At 36.0% G+C, this 20,687-nt stretch overlaps 1 protein-coding gene across 2 annotated transcripts in view; it reads right to left on the reverse strand.

The window, feature by feature from the left end:
- Positions 1–20,687, reverse strand: part of MYO6 (myosin VI) — a 205,469-nt gene that overhangs the window by 132,794 nt on the left and 51,988 nt on the right. For both annotated transcript variants that reach the window (XM_049776811.1, XM_049776810.1), the window contains exons 2-4: positions 13,931–14,079; positions 10,287–10,356; positions 8,156–8,229 (exon numbers count right to left, since the gene is read on the reverse strand). In XM_049776811.1, coding sequence (XP_049632768.1) covers positions 8,156–8,229; positions 10,287–10,356; positions 13,931–14,047 — 261 coding nt within the window. In that variant the 5' untranslated portion in view covers positions 14,048–14,079. The remainder of the gene's footprint in view (positions 1–8,155; positions 8,230–10,286; positions 10,357–13,930; positions 14,080–20,687) is intronic.

Consider the following 20,687-nt stretch of genomic DNA (forward strand, 5'->3'; position numbering starts at 1 on the left):
TTCTTCTTCAATGTACATGGGATATGCTCCAGGATAGACTACATGCTGGCACATAAAACATACCTCCATAATATCAATATCAAGAGAATAGAAATTTTGCAGGCTACCTTCACTGACCACAAGGCTCTGAAATTATTTGTGAATTCCATAGGGACACAGAAGAAAAATTTTAACACCTGGAAGTTAAACAGCCTCATACTGAATAAGCAGTGGGTCCGAGATGAAATCAAAGAGAAAATCAAAAGGTTCCTGGAAACAATGACAATAAAGACACAAACTATCAGAACTTATGGGAAACAGCAAAAGCTGTACTGAGAGGAAAATGTATAGGTTTGCAAGCACACATCAGGAAGGAAGAAGGGGCTTACCTGAGTAACTTAATGACACAGCTAATAGAACTAGAAAGTGCTCAACAGAAGGACCCAAAACTAGGGAGACAGAAGTAAATAACAAAGATGAGAGCAGAAATCAATGAAGTGAAAACCCAAAAAAAAAAAATCTGAAAGATTAACGAAAGCAGAAGTTGGTTCTTTGAAAAAATAAACAAGATTGATAGACCACTGGAAAAACTAACAAAGAAAGAGAGAGAGAAACTTGATAACTCGTATTAGGAATAAAAAAGGAGAGATCACTACTGATATGACAGAGATTCAAAGGGTAATCAGAAACTACTTTGAGAAACTCTACGCCATTAAAAATCAGAACCTGTTAGAAATGGATAGATAAATTCTTGGACTCTTATAATCTTCCACGGTTGAAAAAAGAGGATGTAGCATATCTAAACACCGCATCACCATTGATGAAATTAAAACGGTAATCAAATGTCTGCCCAAAAACAACAGCCCAGGCCCAGATGGATTCACTAATGAATTCTTTCAAACTTTCCAAGAGGAGCTACTACCAATCCTGGTAAGACTCTTTCATGAAATTGAACAAACAGAAACAGTTCCAAATAGCTTTTATGAAGCCAACATCACCTTGATACCTAAACCAATCAGAGATGCGACCAAAAAAGAAAATTACAGACCAATATCGCTGATGAATGCAGATGCAAAGATCCTCAACAAAATCCTGGCAAATAGGATTCAATGCCTCATTAATAAGATTATCCACTACGATCAAGTAGGTTTCATCCCAGGAATGCAAGGATGGTTTAACATCCGTAAATCTATCAACATAATACACAGCATCAACAACAATAAAAATAAAAATCATATGAACATATCAATAGATGCAGAGAAAGCATTTGATAAGGTCCAACATCCATTCTTGATCAAAACTCTCAGCAAGATGGGAATGGAAGGAACCTTTCTCAATATACTTAAGGCCATCTACCACAAGCCAGTGGCAAATATTATCCTCAATGGAGAAAAACTAAAAGCCTTCCCTCTAAATTCTAGCAGAAGACAAGACTGTCCTCTCTCACCACTCCTATTCAACATAGCACTGGATGTACTCACTATAGCGATTAGGCAAGAAAAAGATATCAAAGGAATCCAGATAAAAAGGAAAGAAGTCAAGCTCTCACTGTTTGCAGATGACATGATACTCTACTTAGAAAACCCTAAAGACTCTACCAAAATGCTTCTAGAAACAATAGACTCATATAGCAAGGTGGCAGGCTACAAAATTAATACACAAAAATCAATGGCCTTTCTATACACCAATATTAATAAGGAAGAAATGGACATTAAGAAAACAACCCCATTCACAATAGTGCCACACAAACTCAAATATCTTGGAATCAACTTGAATAAAAATGTGAAGGACCTATACAAAGAAAACTATAAAACCCTGCTCCAAGAAATAAGAGAGGACACGTGGAAATGGAAACACATACCCTGTTAATCCTGGCAGGATTAACATCATCAAAATGGCAATACTCCCCTAGGCATTATACTGATTTAATGCGATCCCTCTAAAGATACCCATGACATTCTTCAAAGAAGTGGATCAGGCACTTTTGAAATTCATTTGGAACAATAAACACCCTAGAATAGCTAAAGCAATCATTGGGAAAAAGAATATGGGAGGAATTACGTTCCCCAACTTTAAACTTTACTACAAAGCAATAGTTATCAAAACAGCATGATATTGAAATAAGGACAGGCCCTCAGATCAGTGGAATAGGCTTGAATACTCAGAAAATGTTCCCCAGACATACAATCACCTAATTTTTGATAAAGAAGCAAGAAATCCTAAATGGAGCAAAGAAAGCCTCTTCAACAAGTGGTGTTGGAACAACTGGCTAGCCACTTGCAAAAAATTAAACTTACCTCCAGTTAACATCATGTACGAAAGTAAAATTCAAATGGATTAAAGACCTCGATATCAGACCCGAAACCATAAGTTATATAGAACAACTCATAGGCAAAACACTCCAGGACATTGAAACTACAGGCATATTCAAGGCAGAAACTGCACTCTCCAAGCATGTGAAAGCAGAGATGAACAGATGGGAATATATTAAGCTGAGAAGCTTCTGCATCTCAAAGGAAATAGCACCCAGGATACAAGAGCCACCCACTGAATGGGAGAAACTATTCACCCAATACCCATCAGATAAGGGGCTAATCTCCAAAATATACAAGGCACTGACAGAAATTTACAAGAAAAAAAAACATCTAATCCCATCAAAAAAATGGGGAGAAGAAATGGACAGACACTTTGACAAAGAAGGAAAACAAATGACCAAAAGACACATGAAAAAATAATCCACATCACTAATCATCAGGGAGATGAAAATCAAAACAACTATGAGGTACCACCTCACACCACAGAGAATGGCACACATCACAAAGAATGAGAATAAACAGTGTTGGTGGGATGTGGATAGAAAGGAACTCTTATCCACTGCTGGTGGGAATGCCATCTAGTTCAATCTTTATGGAAAGCAATATGGAGATTCCTCCAAAAACTGGAAATCGAGCTCCCATACGATCCAGCTATACCACTCCTAGGAATATACCCTAGGAACACAAAAATACAATACAAAAACCCCTTTCTTACACCTATATTCACTGCAGCACTATTTACCATAGCAAGACTCTGGAAACAATCAAGATGCCCTTCAACAGACGAATGGCTAAAGAAATTGTGGTACATATACACAATGGAATATTATGCAGCTGTCAGGAGAGATGAAGTCATGAAATTTTCCTATACATGGATGTACATGGAATCTATTATGCTGAGTGAAATAAGTCAGAGAGAGAGAGAGAAAATGCAGAATGGTCTCACTCATCTATGGGTTTTAAGAAAAATGAAAGACATTCTTGCAATAATAATTTTCAGACACAAAAGAGAAAAGAGCTGGAAGTTCCAGCTCACCTCAGGAAGCTCACCACAAAGAGTGATGAGTTTAGTTAGAGAAATAACTACATTTTGAACTGTCCTAATAATGAGAATGTATGAGGGAAATGGAAAGCCTGTCTAGAGTACAGGTGGGGTCGGGTGGGGAGAAGGGAGATTTGGGACATTGGTGATGGGAATGTTGCACTGGTGATGGGTGGTGTTCTTTACATGACTGAAACCCAAACACAATCATGTATGTAATCAAGGTGTTTAAATAAAATTTAAAAAAAATCTTACACATGACCAATAAATATTGTTAAAGCAGATAAGCTAAGCATCTTTCTTAATAATTTGATGCAAACCTTATTTACATTAAAAGCATTGGCTTTCAACTATGCAGCATTACTAAATAAGAAGATGTAGGCAACTAATTACTAAAAGAGAAGAAGTATGAGTTCTTATGTCTTTGAGCATATATCATGTGGCCCCAACTTAGACTCCATGTGATTAGACAGCGGCTGTTCAACCCCGATCCCCAGATCTCAGACATAGAACCAACAGTTCTTTGCAACAGCTCCAGGAACCAAAATCCCTCTCGGACAGTCTTAATACGGCTCTGACACCAATATGCGCCAGTTTTGATATGACATCCTGACAATGAGGAAATGGCAACAACTTGATTTAAGAGCAGGTTGTTTTATCTCATCACCTATCAAAAAGATAAAATCAGAAGACATGTCACCCTTTGATCTATGCAAAAACAGAAGACTGACTGCAACAACCATGACTGGGCAGAACTTATCCTGGGACCAATAAGAAAGACCCTAGCCTAGGCTTTGGTCTATGATCTATCTGTACAACCAAAAATTCTAATTCCAGAGGTCTGACTGAGACAATTGCAACTGAGCAGAATTTCTGGAAACGTAATGAAAGACTCTGTCCTAGGCTTCATCCTAGGATCAGTGCAAACACCAAGACCACCAATTACAGAAGACTGATTAAAACAACAGAGTTGGAACAGAACTTCTAAAACTGTAAAGAAAGACTCTATCCTAGACTCCATCCTATGACCTCTGAAAATACCAAGATCTCTAGTTACAGAGGCCTGATTTTTCATCCACAACTGAGCAGTAAGTTTCCAGACACCACAAAAAGACCTAGTAAAAGAGCATGTACGGAGCCTGTAGTTATCCATAACAGAATGTCTCAAAGGCGGAGAAACCCTGTATCTCTTAGGCCAAGGGAATTCCCTTTCTAATCTTCCCAATATTTACTGTGCCTTTGCAAAAGAGGGAGGAAAATAAAGGAAGCACAATTTTTTTCCTTTTTCTTTCTTTTTATTTCTGGCTCGTGATTATTGCTTGGTTGTTGTCTGTATTGCGGTGGTGCTTTTTGGATGTTTTTGTCACTGTAGTTTTGGTTTTGTTTTGTTTTTTTTTTGTTTGTTTGTTTGTTTGTTTTCTTGTTTGGGTTTTTTCCTTAATTTTTATTTATTTTTTTTTCTTTGTGTGATGTTTTTCTTCCTTATCCCCTTTCTTCTCTTAAATCATATTTATAACTCGATAGATGGACCCCTCCCCAATATTTTGTTTGTTTTTGTTTTTTGATTTTGGAGGGGTTCTTGTTTGTTTTCTTTTCTTTATGTTTTTCTTTTTCTTTCCTTTCAAGCAGAACCACATAACTTAAACTATCTTGTTCTGCCTCATAAAATGAGTGGGGGGAAATGGATGGTACCAAGACCAAAAGTTGTATGAACATTGAATAGAAAAAAAAAAGATCAGTCTTAAACACCAAATCCAAAGCCAATGACAACAGAATCAATACCCATTCTACAATAAATTAGACACAGAGGGAACCACTTATACTAGCAGCCAGAGGGGGATATGGGAACAGGGGTGGAGGGAGGACAGCACTGGTGGTGGGAATGCTCTGGGTTCAATGCCACTATGTACCTAAAAAATTACTGTGAAATATTTGTAATCCACTTTGGTCACAATAAAGTTTATTAATTAAAAAAAGAGAATATGTAGGAGATAACTCAAATGGCTAGAGCCATAACTACACTAACAACTATCATGACTATCTTAATGAGTGAGAGAAGTAAAATGCCTGTCTCGAATACAAGGCAGGGTTGGGAAGGAAGCGGGGGGGGGTGGGGGGGAGGCATTGGTGGTGGGAATGCTGCACTGATGATGATGGGTGTTCTGTTTATGACTGAAACCCAACTACAATCATGTTTGTAATCATGGTGCTTAAATAAAGATTTTATATAAAAAATGCAACATGATAAAATATTTGTAAAACAACAAAAGACTGATCCTGACTAGCCAAAGCATTTGTGAAAGAAGTAAAAATAGATGCATTATGTTTTCTGACTTGCATTTATATTACAAATTAACAGCAATTAGTTATATGAATATTTGGGAATACAAAAAAGCACACAAACTAAAGAAATAGATAGCAAAATATACCCCCACAAAATATCGCCATAACATCTAATTTACCATAAATAAAACTATATCATATTATAAGAAATAAAAGCACCTTATCCAAATAGTGTTAGGAAAACTAAATTGATACATAAAAGAAAAAGAAATCACTAACAATTGAAAACAAAAAATTTACTCAAAATGTATTAAAGATTGACACATGACTTGAAACTTAAAATACATGAAAAAAACAGAGGTTATATACATTTCTGGAAACTCAACTCTACTGGCAAAGGAAATAAAAGCAAGTACAAACAGTACTAGATAAATTAAAAGCTTTATACAGCAATAAAGACTACCACAAAAATGGATACAATTGAGTAATCATGAAAAATATTCTCACATCTAACAAGAAATTAACTTTCAAACTATAAATAAACTTCACACAACTTCAAATGAGCAAGTAATCCATTTTTTAAATGAGCAAATGACTTCTACACTTCTTCAAAGATACACTGTCAAAGAAGATGACCCACAGATTCATGAAAAAGTGCTCAGCAGCACATAGATTGAGAAGGGTCAACCAAAGAATTATTATCCAACATCAGGAAAAATGATATATCTCGCAAAGACTAAAAACAAGTGTGAGGGAGGATATGGAAGGAAGGAAAAGGATGTGATTTCCTATGGACAGCCTCTATGGAAACCAAAAGAAAGAATCATAAAAAATTAAAATTTTAAAATTTAAAAAAAAATTTAAATGGGTGGAGGGGGCATTGGGAGGAGGGAATGTTACACTGGTGAAGGGTGTGTTCTGTTTGTGACTGTAACCCAACTATAATCATGTTACTTAAATAAAAAAAATATATTAAAAAATCAAAAAAAATTTTAATGGAACTACCAAATTCGGCAACACCAATCTTTTATCCAAACGACATAAGAACACTATTTGAAAAGGTATCTGCAAAAAAAAAAAAAAAAAAAAAAAAGGAAAAGGTATCTGCAGGACTGGGTATCTGACTTGATGGTAGAACATATGCCTTGCAGGTGTGAGGATCTAGATTTGATGAACTCAGCACCCACCCACCCCCACTCACACATACATAAGATATTTGCACCCTTATGATCATAGCATTTATTCTCTGTAGCTAAAAAATGAAATAGAACTATATAGTTACCAACAAATGACCAGATAAAAAACAGTGGTCTACATGCTGACAGAATATTATTCTGCCATTTACAAAGTGAAATTTTGCCTTTTGGAGGCAAAAGATATAAAACTTGAATAAAATTAGAAAATTAAAGACAATTTAGCAAATAGTTTCACTCATATGTGGAATATTAGCCAAAAGAAATAAATAAAAAGGAACTAATTCTAAAAATGATAGTCATTATCAAGGAGTGGGGGGTGAGGCTCTTTCTACTGTGGAAGTACACAGGAGTTTGCTATGTCGTCTCACAGAGTTTAAGCTGTCATTCATAAGTCTAAGTATTGTCAAATATAATTTTGGCTACTTTGTTCTGTTATTTTTCTACATGAAGTTTAACACATAATTAGAAAATTATCCTTATTCTCATGGAGTGCAACACATGGTCTGTACAGGCTAAGACAGACATGATTTTTCTTTTCTTGGGAGCTATTCTCCCAAGTAGTGTTCAAAAGGCACCCCCATAAGGGGAAGGAAAACTCAAGTTGGCCAGACACTTGCATGCCCTAGTGATGCTGTATAGCTCTGACCCAGCAATGCCAGAGAACAGGACCCAAACTCGGGTCTATGTGCATGACAGGCATGTGTCTCTCCATAGCAGTGATGTGTCATTCAATGTTAGAAAATGTCAAGCTTGGGACCGGAAAGATAGCATGGAGGTAAGGCATTTGCCTTTCATGCAGAAGGTCATTGGTTTGAATCCCGGCATCCCATATGGTCCCCGTGCCTGCCAGGGGCGATTTCTGAGCATAGAACCAGGAGTAACCCCTGAGCGCTGCCAGGTGTGACCCAAAAAAAAAAAAAAAAAAAAGAAAGAAAGAAAGAAAGAAAGAAAGAAAGAAAGAGAGAAAGAAAGAAAGAAAGAAAGAAAGAAAGAAAGAAAGAAAGAAAGAAAGAAAGAAAGAAAGAAAGAAAGAAAGAAAGAAAGAAAGAAAGAAAGAAAGAAAGAAAGAAAGAAAGAAAGAAAGAAAGAAAGAAAGAAAGAAAGAAAGAAAGAAAGAAAGAAAGAAAGAAAGAAAGAAAGAAAGAAAGAAAGAAAGAAAGAAAGAAAGAAAGAAAGAAAGAAAGAAAGAAAGAAAGAAAGAAAGAAAAAGAAAAGAAAAGAAAAGAAAAGAAAAGAAAAGAAAAGAAAAGAAAAGAAAATGCCAAGCTCAACAACATCAAATGGAAACAGGTAAAATAGTTAATCTCCATAAAAACTTAAACTACAAGTAAAATACTTACATAAATTCTGTCTTTACTGTATCGAACTTTAACATTATGGAGAAGTGTGGCTTCATTTAAATACATGAGTGAACCTGAGAAATAGATTTGTAAATCATTAAATACTTGAAAAAATACTGTCTTAACCAGAGTTACCTTGAACTAAACTAAAATTCCCCTGTTATAATATACTTAATTAGATGTAATCCCCAAAGGTTTATTTTACCTTTACCTATTTACTATGTGTTACAGTAGTATTGTTTGGGGGTAAATTTGGGCAATACCTGGCAGTGATTGAGGTTATCAGCTCTGTACCTAGGAGTAACTCCCAGTGGTACTGGTTGACCAAGCAATAGCATGGGATCAAACTTAGGTGAGATGCAGATAAGGTATGCACCTAATTCCTACACTATCTTTCTGGTCCCTTTACAGTGGTATCTTTTAATAATAAATCTCCAAAAAAAATGAGTACCAGGTGAGTATGCATTAACAAAAGTTGGCTTAAAAGTTGAGAAACTCAAGTAAAGGGGTACTTGAATATCAGTACATATGAGGTAGTGCTAGTTTTAATATACTTTTGTTACAACAAAGTGATGACAGCAATTCAGTCTGATGCTCAGAATTTGACAGAAAGCATGAAGCACGAAAGGATCAGATTGCAGAATGAGAAGGGACCAATGGCCCAGCATCCCCACAGCTTAATATAATAAGTAACCCACTATAAAAATGGTGTAAAATAGTAGATATGTGGCCAGAACTTTATCTCTGGTACTGCCCTACCTCTGAAGAGGTACCCTAATGCCTCAGGGCACAACCTTTGGTAATTCTGGCACCCTAAAAATATGGAGACACATGCTGCAGTATAGTCTGTGTGGTTACTGCAACAAAAATGTACAACATACACTGCAACAAATTACACCAACTCTAACAGCACTAGTCAGTGTGCAAGAACACTGCTATTCTGATATTAAAATTAAGTGTTGGATAAAAAGAAAAAGCAGATATTAATTTTCACATATATAGCCCTTAACATAGAAAACCTACAGCAAGAAATCAGTAATAAAATCTCCAATACTGTTAGGGTATTATTTAACAAACTACTTATCTCTGCTTCAATAGAAACAATTCAGAATGCTACAGGGACAGCAAGCTTTGAATCATCATCATCCTCTAGAAGTGGATTTTAGACATATATAAATTGAATATATGTTTAAAATGCCCCCAAATGTCCTACGACATTTGACAGAAGACAATGGTATAGGAGCAAGCCTCTGAGGAATAAAAAAACTCTAAGTGATGGAATCACTTCAGCTGGAAAACTGACATTCTACAATCAATGACCAATTCTATCTATGTTCATTTCACTTCAGAAAAAGTACTCAAATCAGGATGGGGTTGATGAAAATAGTTAAATAACAATGCTTCCATCAACATCAAAGAAAATGCCAGTAAAAGGAAGCTAAATAACACTAAGACCAAGAAAAATAAAAGACTGGTCATCTAGATTAAGATAAATAAACATGTAAAATGCTTCAGAATATTAATTTATTAAATTAAACATAAATTATAAGTTTGAATTAAAGTCATTTTGTATTTAGCCACATGCAAATAAAAACACCAAATTATTTAATAGTAGAAAACATCAAAAAATTATTTTTCTTCTTAGAAGCCGGAAAGGTAGCATGGCAGTGGTGCACACGGCTGACCTACCTTGGTTCAATTCCCCGCCATCCCATATGGTCCCCCAATCAGGAGCAATTTCTGAGAGCAGAGCCAGGAGTAACCCTTGAATATCGCCGGTGTGGCCCAAAAACCCAAAAATTAAAAAAAAAAAAAAAAAAAAAAAAAAAACAAGGGGCCAGAGAGATAGCATTTGCTTTGCAATCAGAATGTTGGGGGTTCGAATCCTGGCATCCCATATGGTCCCCTGAGCCTGCCAGGAGTGATTTCTGAACATAGAGCCAGGAGTAACCCCTAAGTGCTGCAAAAAAAAAAAAAAAAAAACAAACAAACAAACAAAAAAACAAAAAAAACTTTAGCTATTTTTAGTTTAAAAAAAATAATTTCCCTCAAAATATTTTGTTTGTCATAGTGTACATATTTTATGAAACTTTTTTCATAAACTGAGAAACAATTTTTAACTGATACTTACAGTTATCTTCTACATCTTTTTTACTGTCTTCTTCTGCAGGGAACACTTGGTTTATGAGAGCCAAAAATGTCTAATAAGCATAACAAAACAAAAGTTCATTAAATCAGAGAATTATAAACAGCCAAACAGATCAACTTACTCATTCACTGTTTTATGTATTTAACTCATTACTTAAAAGTTAATGATTTCGGTCCCAGAGAGATAGCACAGCGGCGTTTGCCTTGCAAGCAGCCGATCCAGGACCAAAGGTGGTTGGTTCGAATCCCGGTGTCCCATATGGTCCCCCGTGCCGGCCAGGAGCTACTTCTGAGCAGACAGCTAGGAGTTAACCCCTGCAGCACCGCCGGGCGTGGCCCAAAAACCCAAAAAAAAAAAAAAAAGTTAATGATTTCGGGCCCAGAGAGATAGCACAGCTGCGTTTGCCTTGCAAGCAGCCGATCCAGGACCAAAGGTGGTTGGTTCAATTCCCGGTGTCCCATATGGTCCTCTGTGCCTGCCAGGAGCTATTTCTGAGCAGACAGCCAGGAGTAACCCCTGAGCACCGCCAGGTGTGCCCCAAAATACAAAAAACAAAAAAAAAAGTTAATGATTTCCAGACAATGAGTTATTGGGCCACAAGAAAAGAAACTGCTGCTCTGATGGCTGCTTTAAACTATAAAGTTATTAATATATCTTAACTATTATTAGAACCCTCAACCAAGAACGAAAAGGGAAATTAAGATTAAAAGGATTTCCTGAAATGATGGGTGAGGAGTTCAGTTAAAACAGAGAAAGGACCATTATGACAATAACAGTTGAAATTTAACACCATATCAAGAACTGGGAATTAGAAAGAAGCTAAAAGATATAAATGATACTCCTTCATGTAACAATATTGCAAACTATGATGCCCCAAAGGAAAAAAGAGAGAAAGAGAGAGAAGAAAGTGTCTGCCTCTATTGTGGCAGGCTAAAGAGTAGGGCTAGAGATGGGGGTAGGATGATGGGAGTTAACAAGAGAAATTGGTGACAAGAAATGAACATTGGTGAAGGAATTGTATGTTGAAACATTTATAAACAAAACTCAACTTTCAACAACTTTTTAATTCTGTGTCTCTTACTGTGATTTAATTTTTAAAAAATAACTAAAAGAAGGAATTTCTGAGAATTTAACTTCAAAGAAATAAAAAGTTTTTATCTTACAGTTTCACAGGACCTGCTTTGCAGGAAGCCCAGTTTGATCCCTGATACTTGATGGACCTGTGAGAACTGCCATCAGGTGTGACCAAAAACACAAAAACAAAATTAATTTCTTTTTAAATGTTGAGTCTGGGCCAGAAAGATAGTACAATGGTTTGGGCACTTGCCTTACATGCAGCAAACCTAGATTCAATCCCTGGCACCCTAGATGGTCGGTCATCCAGGCCCCAGATGATCCCTGAATACAGTGTTAGGAGTAAACCCTAAGTACCACTATGTGTGGCCCAAAAACTAACAAACAAAATTGATAACTAAAAATGCCACTTTTATAGAATTATTGAAAGATCTACACAAACTTCATAACTTCACTATTCATGCTTTATTCATTCAAGATGTATAACTAAAACTGACAAAGCCGAGTTGAAAGTACTTAAAAGTATTAAGATATATAAAAGTATTACGCATATACACATTGATCAATTTTCTCCCATTCTTGATCTGAACTATTTTATAACCTGTAGACTTAATAACTTTTAATAGATATGCTTAGAAAGTGCTTTTGTTTTTTTTCTGTAGAAAATATATTTTTAGTAGTAAGCTAGACACAGAGGGGACCACTTATTCTAGCAGCCCGGGAGGGGGGGGGGGTGAGGGTATGGGATGCAAGATGGGAACGGGGATGGAGGGAGGACAAATTTGGTGATGGGAATTCCCCTGATTCAATGTTAATATGTACCTGAAATATTACTGTGAAAGATATGTGAGCCAATATGGTCAAAATAAAAATTATATTTAACATATATATATATATATATTTAGTCATTCTGATTTACTATGTTTATAAAATATATTTAAGTTTTAAAAGACTGGCAGAGCTCAAACCACGCCAACCTGCAAAGATGCTGTTTTGGCATTATGGTTATTTTTAATTAGAGCCATTTGAAACCCAGCCTCTAATTATGCGAAGTAATTTTACACTCCCCTTCTTTCCAAAAACCAAAGATAAACCTACCATTTGAAAGGTACCCCCAAACACCCACTCCCATGCCAGAAGGAAAGAAGATCTTCTTAGAAAAGAGGAAATGAAGCAGGGAGAAATCTGTACAAACAGACCTTGCTAAACTGATCCTACCTTCCTAATTACTTCTCTACAATTTACTGCTTCTAGCTCACATTCTTGTTTCAATACTTCACAATTCATTTCTTTGTCTAAAAAGTATTTAAAAAGCTTTGCACTTCAGTCACTTCTTTGAATCCTCATTCTCTTTTGGAGACTCCCATGTACAGGCAAAGATTATTAATAATAAAATTATATGCTTTTCTGCTATGAATTTATTGTTTTATGTTTAGTCATTAGGCCCAGTCAGAGTCTCATGCTTCTCAATACAGAAAAAATTTTCTTCCCTATATCTTCAAATATATAAAAATGATTGACCTTTTCTTTTATATGACTGAGCTATTCTTTTTTTTTTAAGTATGCACTGCATTATAAGTAGGTACTTGTTTAATAAGAGGGAAAAGCAAGAAACATTTTTGTCTTTTCTTTCCTGAGGGTATCATTAATTGGCCTCCTCAAACGCAGTACATTATATATTATGCATTTAGGTTCCAGGGTTGTTTACAGAATAGTTTTCTCTGTGAAAACACCTCATGAGAGATCCAGCTTGTTATTCTAAGGTTCCCAGAAGGGTGGCAGTCATATGGCATTAGTTAACCACATATCAGTAGAATATAAATTATTCATGAACATTCACAGTCTAAAGTAAACAAAAATGACCTCAACAAATTTAGTCACAAGACTTGTTTAAAAGAAATATTTCTTAAAATAAACGCTTTGAAGCTCCCCATAAGAAACCCTCTAAATGCCCAAGACAAACGGAGAAAATCGATCTATTCCACTTTTTACCCAAATTCACATTTAAAAATACTGTCTGGTCTATAGAGGCACAAAATAAAGCATACAACATATATACAAAAATTAAGATATTATTGTTTAAAAGCTATTGTTACAACAAAAATAATGAAAGGTATATTAATAGTACTTAATGGAAATCATTTTACTCTGATCCTATGCTAATACATTTAAATAAAAAAAAATTAAATTAAATTTTCAGTAAGATAAATAAAAAATCATAATTTGCTAACATAATTCCACTCACTTCATATTTTTACTTTGTAGCCTTTTGACTACAATAATTCAGCAACAGAAATTTAAAGGGCTGCTTAACATATTTTATCACACAAAATTTATCATTTACTAAAGTTTTAACCACAAAAAAAATACACCACATTTCTGACTTTATCATAGTATATCATTTTCCTAGGGTATATGTACTTCATATTAAATCAAATAACAGTAGAAAACTAAATCATTTTATCAGATGCTGTTATATATCGTTCTAAGTCATTAGAAAGGGAGACAATTCAGAAAGGAACTAAACGTTTTCATTTTTCTGAGAAACTCACCTTGCCTTTTTGGTTTAAGGGTTCAATTGTTAAGCTATCTGGGCCAATATCCACAATATTGCCCATCTGAAATCCATCTGTAGGGTGTGGTGCCCAAACGGGCTTTCCATCCTCCATTTTTTTTTTCAAAAGAAGTTGTCCACTATCTCCTGTTTCAAAGAAAATTTTAAAAAAGAAACATGAGTAAATTTGGAAGTAAAAAATAACGAAAAAACAAAAATTACAAAGTCAACAGTAACTCTCAAAACTTAGCTATTTCTGCCACAGATAGTCACCATTTAAAGTCTCATCTTGCTATACACTGCTTCCCTTTATCCACCTCTCTCTGGAGAAGGAAGAGGCAGAGCTGTTCTACTTACCCTAAGCTAATATCTGCTCTTCTAATGCCTCTCCAATTGTGATTGCAACTAAAGATCATTATACTTAAGCTACACAGAAAATATTTTTTCACCAATTGGCCCAATTCTTTCTCTACTTCAAGTATTTTAGGTTAGACAATAAAATGCAAAGTCAGTCCAAGACTTTACCTTAGAATAGAATATCAGCACCTTAGAGGTGGGTCTGCTTTGCATCAGTGTACTACTAAAACACATAAATATTTACACTCTTGAAAATCAATGTCACCCCATAAGAAAATAAATTTTAAAACAGTAATACAAATTAAGTTATACTAGGAATAATGTTACTGTATAATCACTTCAGGTCAAGAATTAAAAGTAAAAAAAGAAAACTACTTTCTCTGGGATATTATTGTTGACAGTTTGAGGTAACAGGTATTTCTCACCCACAAGAACATTCAACATAACACGATTCTTTTTTTTTTTTTTTTTTTTTTTTTTTGGTTTTTGGGCCACACCCGGCGATGCTCAGGGGTTACTCCTGGCTGTCTGCTCAGAAATAGCTCCTGCCAGGCACGGGGGACCATATGGGACACCAGGATTCAAACCAACCACCTTTGGTCCTGGATCGGCTGCTTGCAAGGCAAACGCCGCTGTGCTATCTCTCCAGGCCCATAACACGGTTCTTATTATTTCATTCAGGTAAAACTTATGCACAGTGATCTGTAAAATCCTAATAATATAACAGCATAAAATTCAAAAGAATTCAACATATAAATATGTATATTTAACAAGCATCCAAATAAATATATAGACTATTTTCATCATTCCAGAAAGTTCTCTCATTCAGATTCCTGCTCAATACTTATTTCTGGGGTTAAAGAGATAGTACAGCGAGTAGATGCTTGCCTTGCATAAAGCAGGCCTGGATTCAATCCCTAGAATTCGATATGGTCCCCCAGGTACTAACAAGAGGAATTCCTAATTACAAAGCCAGGAGTAAGCCCTGAAGATTATTAGGTGTGGGCAAAAACAAAACAAACATTTTTTGGTTTCATTCAACTCTTCTGGCTTTTATCATCATTGTTATTTTTTCCTGTCACTAAGTTTTGTAAATGAAATTATATAGAATATATATTTTGTATATAGTATACTAATATATATTTGCATACAAGTATTTTAATATGTAAGCACACTAGTATACAAGTAAAATATTTACTTTTGATTGACTTTTTTCTTTCAACAAACCTTTACCATAAATTTGTATATAATAGTTCTCTGACTACACCACACTGCTTTTGTTTCCTACTTTTACTACTGTAACTTCTAATATTTTAAGAATTCCTAATTTTCAAGTGTTCTTTTATGAATGACAGTCTCAGATTTACTTGTACTTGTTCAGAATTACCAGACTGGCTGTACCTCCAAAGAATCATCTGAGACAGTCATCCCTTCCAATTAATACAGCTAACTTGCATATTTTCAGAGTACTTATTAATATCTGTCAGATTTTAATTACACCATAAGGCCTGCTTTCTCCATTAAGCAAATGCTATAATATTTAAGTATAATTCTGAAATAATCAATTAAATGAGGATTTCCCCAAGAAGTCTATCACTAACACTACTTCAAACTAGTACTACTATATATCAGTTCCATGGCTTTAAATGCCATTAATAGGTGAATAATATCTAAATTTATTTCCCAGCTCCTCACAATACTGCATTCCCAGATATGAACTTGTCTACTGAAAACCTCCTCATGATTATAACAGATGCAACATTAGCATTACATTATTATCCTTTTCCACCCCCTTGCCTACTCTTCTTCATAAATCATGAAGGCAACAACAGCACTGCTGATAAAAATCTGGACTCAACCTCATTATTGTTTTTTTCTTTTTGAGGGGGGCACACCTGGTAATACTCGGGTTACTTCTGGCTCTTTAGTCAGGAATTGCTGGAAATGCTAGGAGGACCATATGGGATGCCCGAATTGATAACGGTTTGGCTGCAAAGCAAATGTCCTACTCATAGTACCATCACTCTGGCACGCATCCTTAATTTCTTTTTCTAAATTCACATCATTCCTCATTAATCATATCAGGCTTACTTTCTCTAGTATGTATCTCAAATCTAACTCACTCTTCTATATCTACCCTGCTATGCACCTAGTCAAAAACAATAGGTCTCTTTACTGCATATCTTTAGCTAAACTAGTAGCCTGATGCTATCTTTCTTTGTATTCTACACAAATTACCAGAAATACTATAGAAAAGAAAATCTGATCATGTCATTTCTTTTTTTGTTTTTTTGGTTTTTTGGTTTTTTTTGGGAGGGGGGAGGTTCACACCCAGCAGCGCTCAGGGATTACTCTTGGCTCTACACTCAGAAATCGCCCCTGGCAGGCATCGGGGACCATATGGGATGCCGGGATTCAAACCACCGCCCTTCCGCATGCAAGGCAAATGCAACACCTCCATGCTATCTCTCAGGTCCCTGATCGTGTCATTTCTATTTCATCAGGGCATTGGGTTTTTTGTGTCTCCAAGGCCAATCACGGTAACAATTCAATACTCACAAGTGAATAAACTGTTCACACTACTCAAGGAAAATTAAAGAAATTGGTAGACTAGAAAGTGTGTTGGAAGGTTTTAAAATCCAGTTTGAAACTAAGCTCCATCTCCTTCTGACTAGCTCTTAATCAAGTTATTTAATCTCTCTGATCATTATCTTGATCCTTACCCAGACAGAATTCCTATGAGGATTAAATGACAAAACTGAGAGCACAGGGCGAGGTGGCGCTAGAGGTAAGGTGTCTGCCTTGCAAGCACTAGCCAAGGTAAGGACCACGGTTCGATCCCCCCCAGCGTCCCATATGATCCCCCCAAGCAAGGGGCAATTTCTGAGCGCGTAGCCAGGAGTAACCCCTGAGTATCAAAAGGGTGTGGCCCGAAAAAAAAAAAAAAAACTGAGAGCACCATTACAAAGTCATCCAACAAGTGCTAGTTACATATCCTCACCTTATCTACTCACAGTCCTTGTACAAAGCTACCAACAAATTACAGAAAAAAAGTTATCTTGTTATAACTCTAAATATAAAAGAAAATGATAATCATGAAAGCTCACTTAGAAACAATTAACTGGAAAAATCACAGCAAGGAAAACCCAAGAAGTCCAAAATAAAATGGCTAAGTTTCTTAAACAATCCAAACTACTTTCCTAATTTTGAACCATTTACTACAATTTCCCAACTAAGACAACAAATTTTTTCATTAATATCTTTATTTAAGCACCATGATTACAAACATGTTTGTAGTTGGGTTTCAAGCATAAAAAGAAAACCCCCTTCACCAGTGCAACATTCAGTGCACCACCAATGCCCCCCAAATCCTTCCTCCCCACCTTCCTTCCCACCCCCTGCCTGTATTTGAGACAAACATTCTATTTCTCTCACTTACTACCATTGAGACAACAATTTAAAGGCACATATCTAATGCTGCTCCTGCATCAGATCCAAGTCCCAAAGTCAGTAAAGGGATTCTTCCTATTGGGGCCAGAGAGATAGCATGGAGGTAAGGCATTTGCCTTGCATGCAGAAGGACAGTGATTCAAGTCCCGGAATCCCATATGGTTCCCCCGAGTCTGCCAGGAGCAATTTCTGAGCATAGAACGAGGAGTAACCTCTAAGCGCTGCCAGGTGTGTCCCAAAAACCAAAAGAAAAGGGGGGGGGGAGATTCTTCCTATTATATAACACAGCACAGAATAAAGGCTAGAAGAATTATTGAAGTTACTTTAGTAAGCTTATCATTTTTAGATTTGTGGGGTAGACAGATACTACTAAAGGTACAGCACTCAAGTAGCCTCAGTTTGATCCCTGGCACTGATTATAGGCCCTCTAATAGAGCCAAGAGTGATCCTGAAAACAGAGCCCAAAGTGGAGAAGTTTTTTCATGTAGATGAAGATTTTAGAATAATAAAATTCATATAAAAATGAATAACTAATCATGACTAAAGGAAGGATATGGAGTAGTTTGATTTAATAGGTGTAAAAGCTTTGTATGAAGTTTTGCAGGAACATAAACTAGGGGATCAGTTTCTGCTTTCATATATAACTTTTAGTATATTATTTGAGAAAATGTTAATAGACCTTTAATAAATGCATCTTGAACTGTGGAAGGAAGGAAGGAAGGAAGGAAGGAAGGAAGGAAGGAAGGAAGGAAGGAAGGAAGGAAGGAAGGAAGGAAGGAAGGAAGGAAGGAAGGAAGGAAGGAAGGAAGGAAGGAAGGAAGGAAGGAAGGAAGGAAGGAAGGAAGGAAGGAAGGAAGGAAGGAAGGAAGAAAGAAAGAAAGAAAGAAAGAAAGAAAGAAAGAAAGAAAGAAAGAAAGAAAGAAAGAAAGAAAGAAAGAAAGAAAGAAAGAAAGAAAGAAAGAAAGAAAGAAAGAAAGAAAGAAAGAAAGAAAGAAAGAAAGAAAGAAGAAAGAAAGAAGAAAGAAAGAAAGAAAGAAAGAAGAAATCATTGCTGGCAAGCTCAGGAGGCCATATGGGATGCCAAGGATTGAACCTGCTTCAGCTGCGAGCAAAGCAAATGCCTTTACCCACTGTGCCATTGCTCTAGCAAAACACCTATCATTAATATGCTCTGCTAACTCATTTTAAAAGAGAAATCTTCAGATTATCTAATGCACATACCAAACTCAAAATAAATTCCTTGGAGACTAACAGACCATCTCAAATCCATGCTAAAATGTCCTTCTTTCTCTTTTTCAAATCTGTTCTTATTCTCATTAAATGATAATTTAATGGCACTTTTTTTTTCTCAGAAAGACCTCTTTGACCAACTCCTTTACATTACCACCACACCTATTTACCCTAAGCCTGCAAACCCTAACAACTCTTCACTACTTTTTTTCTATTGTACTTATCATGTGATAAACACATATTTTACTTACTTCAAATAAATGCTCCCTCCCTCTAGAAATTTTAGTTTGTTTCACTATTTAGAATCCAAATAACACTCAGATCAATGTCAAGTACACACCAACTTTTTTTTATAAAAGGGTATTTGCTAAACTGGAAGATTATTTTATGGTCCTGTCATCCATAAAACAGCCTTTTTTTATTGCAGAGATAATAAACTAAAAGCAAAGAAATGACACTTTAGTTATACTACTCCACTGCTAGCACAGCAAATATAAACCTTACATCAGGCTTTTGAAATACTAAAAACAAATTATGGGGACCCACTTGTATCTGAAAGCTGGAAAATGAGAAAATCAGTACTTTTCAGAAGCTCTAGGTCTTGGGTGCCCATAATTTTTTTAGGGAACACAACTCATGGTGTGTGCTTCTGAATGAAAATGTAGATCTGTTCACATCTGTTTAGTCTCATACCAAGTTGAATTTTCTTTGGTTAAAAGGGCTTATGTCATATGTCTCTTGTAACTTAACGTACAGTAAACAAGAATCCAAGGAAAAAAGTTCACAGTGTACACTGCTACTGAGGTGCACCCACCTAACAGGACACCTTACCTAACAGGACAGCTCAGTATTTGTTGAGACAAATGGTTCAGAAGAGAAGCTCAATAACCAGAAATAATGTCAGGAAGCACTTTTCAACAAAAAGAAGTTTTGTTCTCCCAACCCCTCTGTACTTCCAGAAGCCCCAACTGCCACAGACAAGTCCTACAGCCACTGCCAGGTCAGTTCATTTACCAACTCCATAAACTCATTTTATTCTCAAAAGAGAAGCCAAGCCACAAAAATTCATGGGAACACTGGTCTTAAAGCTGAAAATTCTTGGGCATGGAATGGGGAGATAGGCCAAATCAATGCCCTGCCGAGGCCTCGACAGTTGAATCCATGACCCACAATGGCCTAACATTAACACTTTTCCTCTAATCTCCACAGAAATACATAAATGACAAAAACTCCAAGTGAGCTGTTTTGCAGGTTGAGAATTCTGGGTCTTTTTGAGTCAGGGTGGGCAGCTCCCCTTGCCCCTCCTCTATTCCAGAAGCCCCAGGACCCAGATGCCACAGCCATGGCAACTCATCAGCCCAGCTCCACAGATCCTGGAATTCTTGGAGTTACTGGCCATGCATGACATCTCAAATTTTTCAGTATTTATACCCCTGAAAGAATGCACCAAAGTAGGTGACAAAGCAGCACTGAAGCCACCTAAGGACAGCAAATAAAATCAGTAACACTGCATGCTCAACTGGCAACAAACTGCTTAGTAAACCTTAAGATAATAATATAATGACTACATTGTGAGACATAATAATTTCATAAATTTTTTATTACTGAAGTGTTTTTATTATTAATTCCATTACCACTTAGTAGTAACAAGTAATATAAATGAAGTTATTTCGTGCCTGCCAAGGGCGCAGGCTGGTTGGTAAGAATCTCAGGACAAT

This window comes from Suncus etruscus, chromosome 7 (genome assembly GCF_024139225.1).
Source record: "Suncus etruscus isolate mSunEtr1 chromosome 7, mSunEtr1.pri.cur, whole genome shotgun sequence".
Lineage (NCBI taxonomy): Eukaryota > Metazoa > Chordata > Mammalia > Eulipotyphla > Soricidae > Suncus > Suncus etruscus.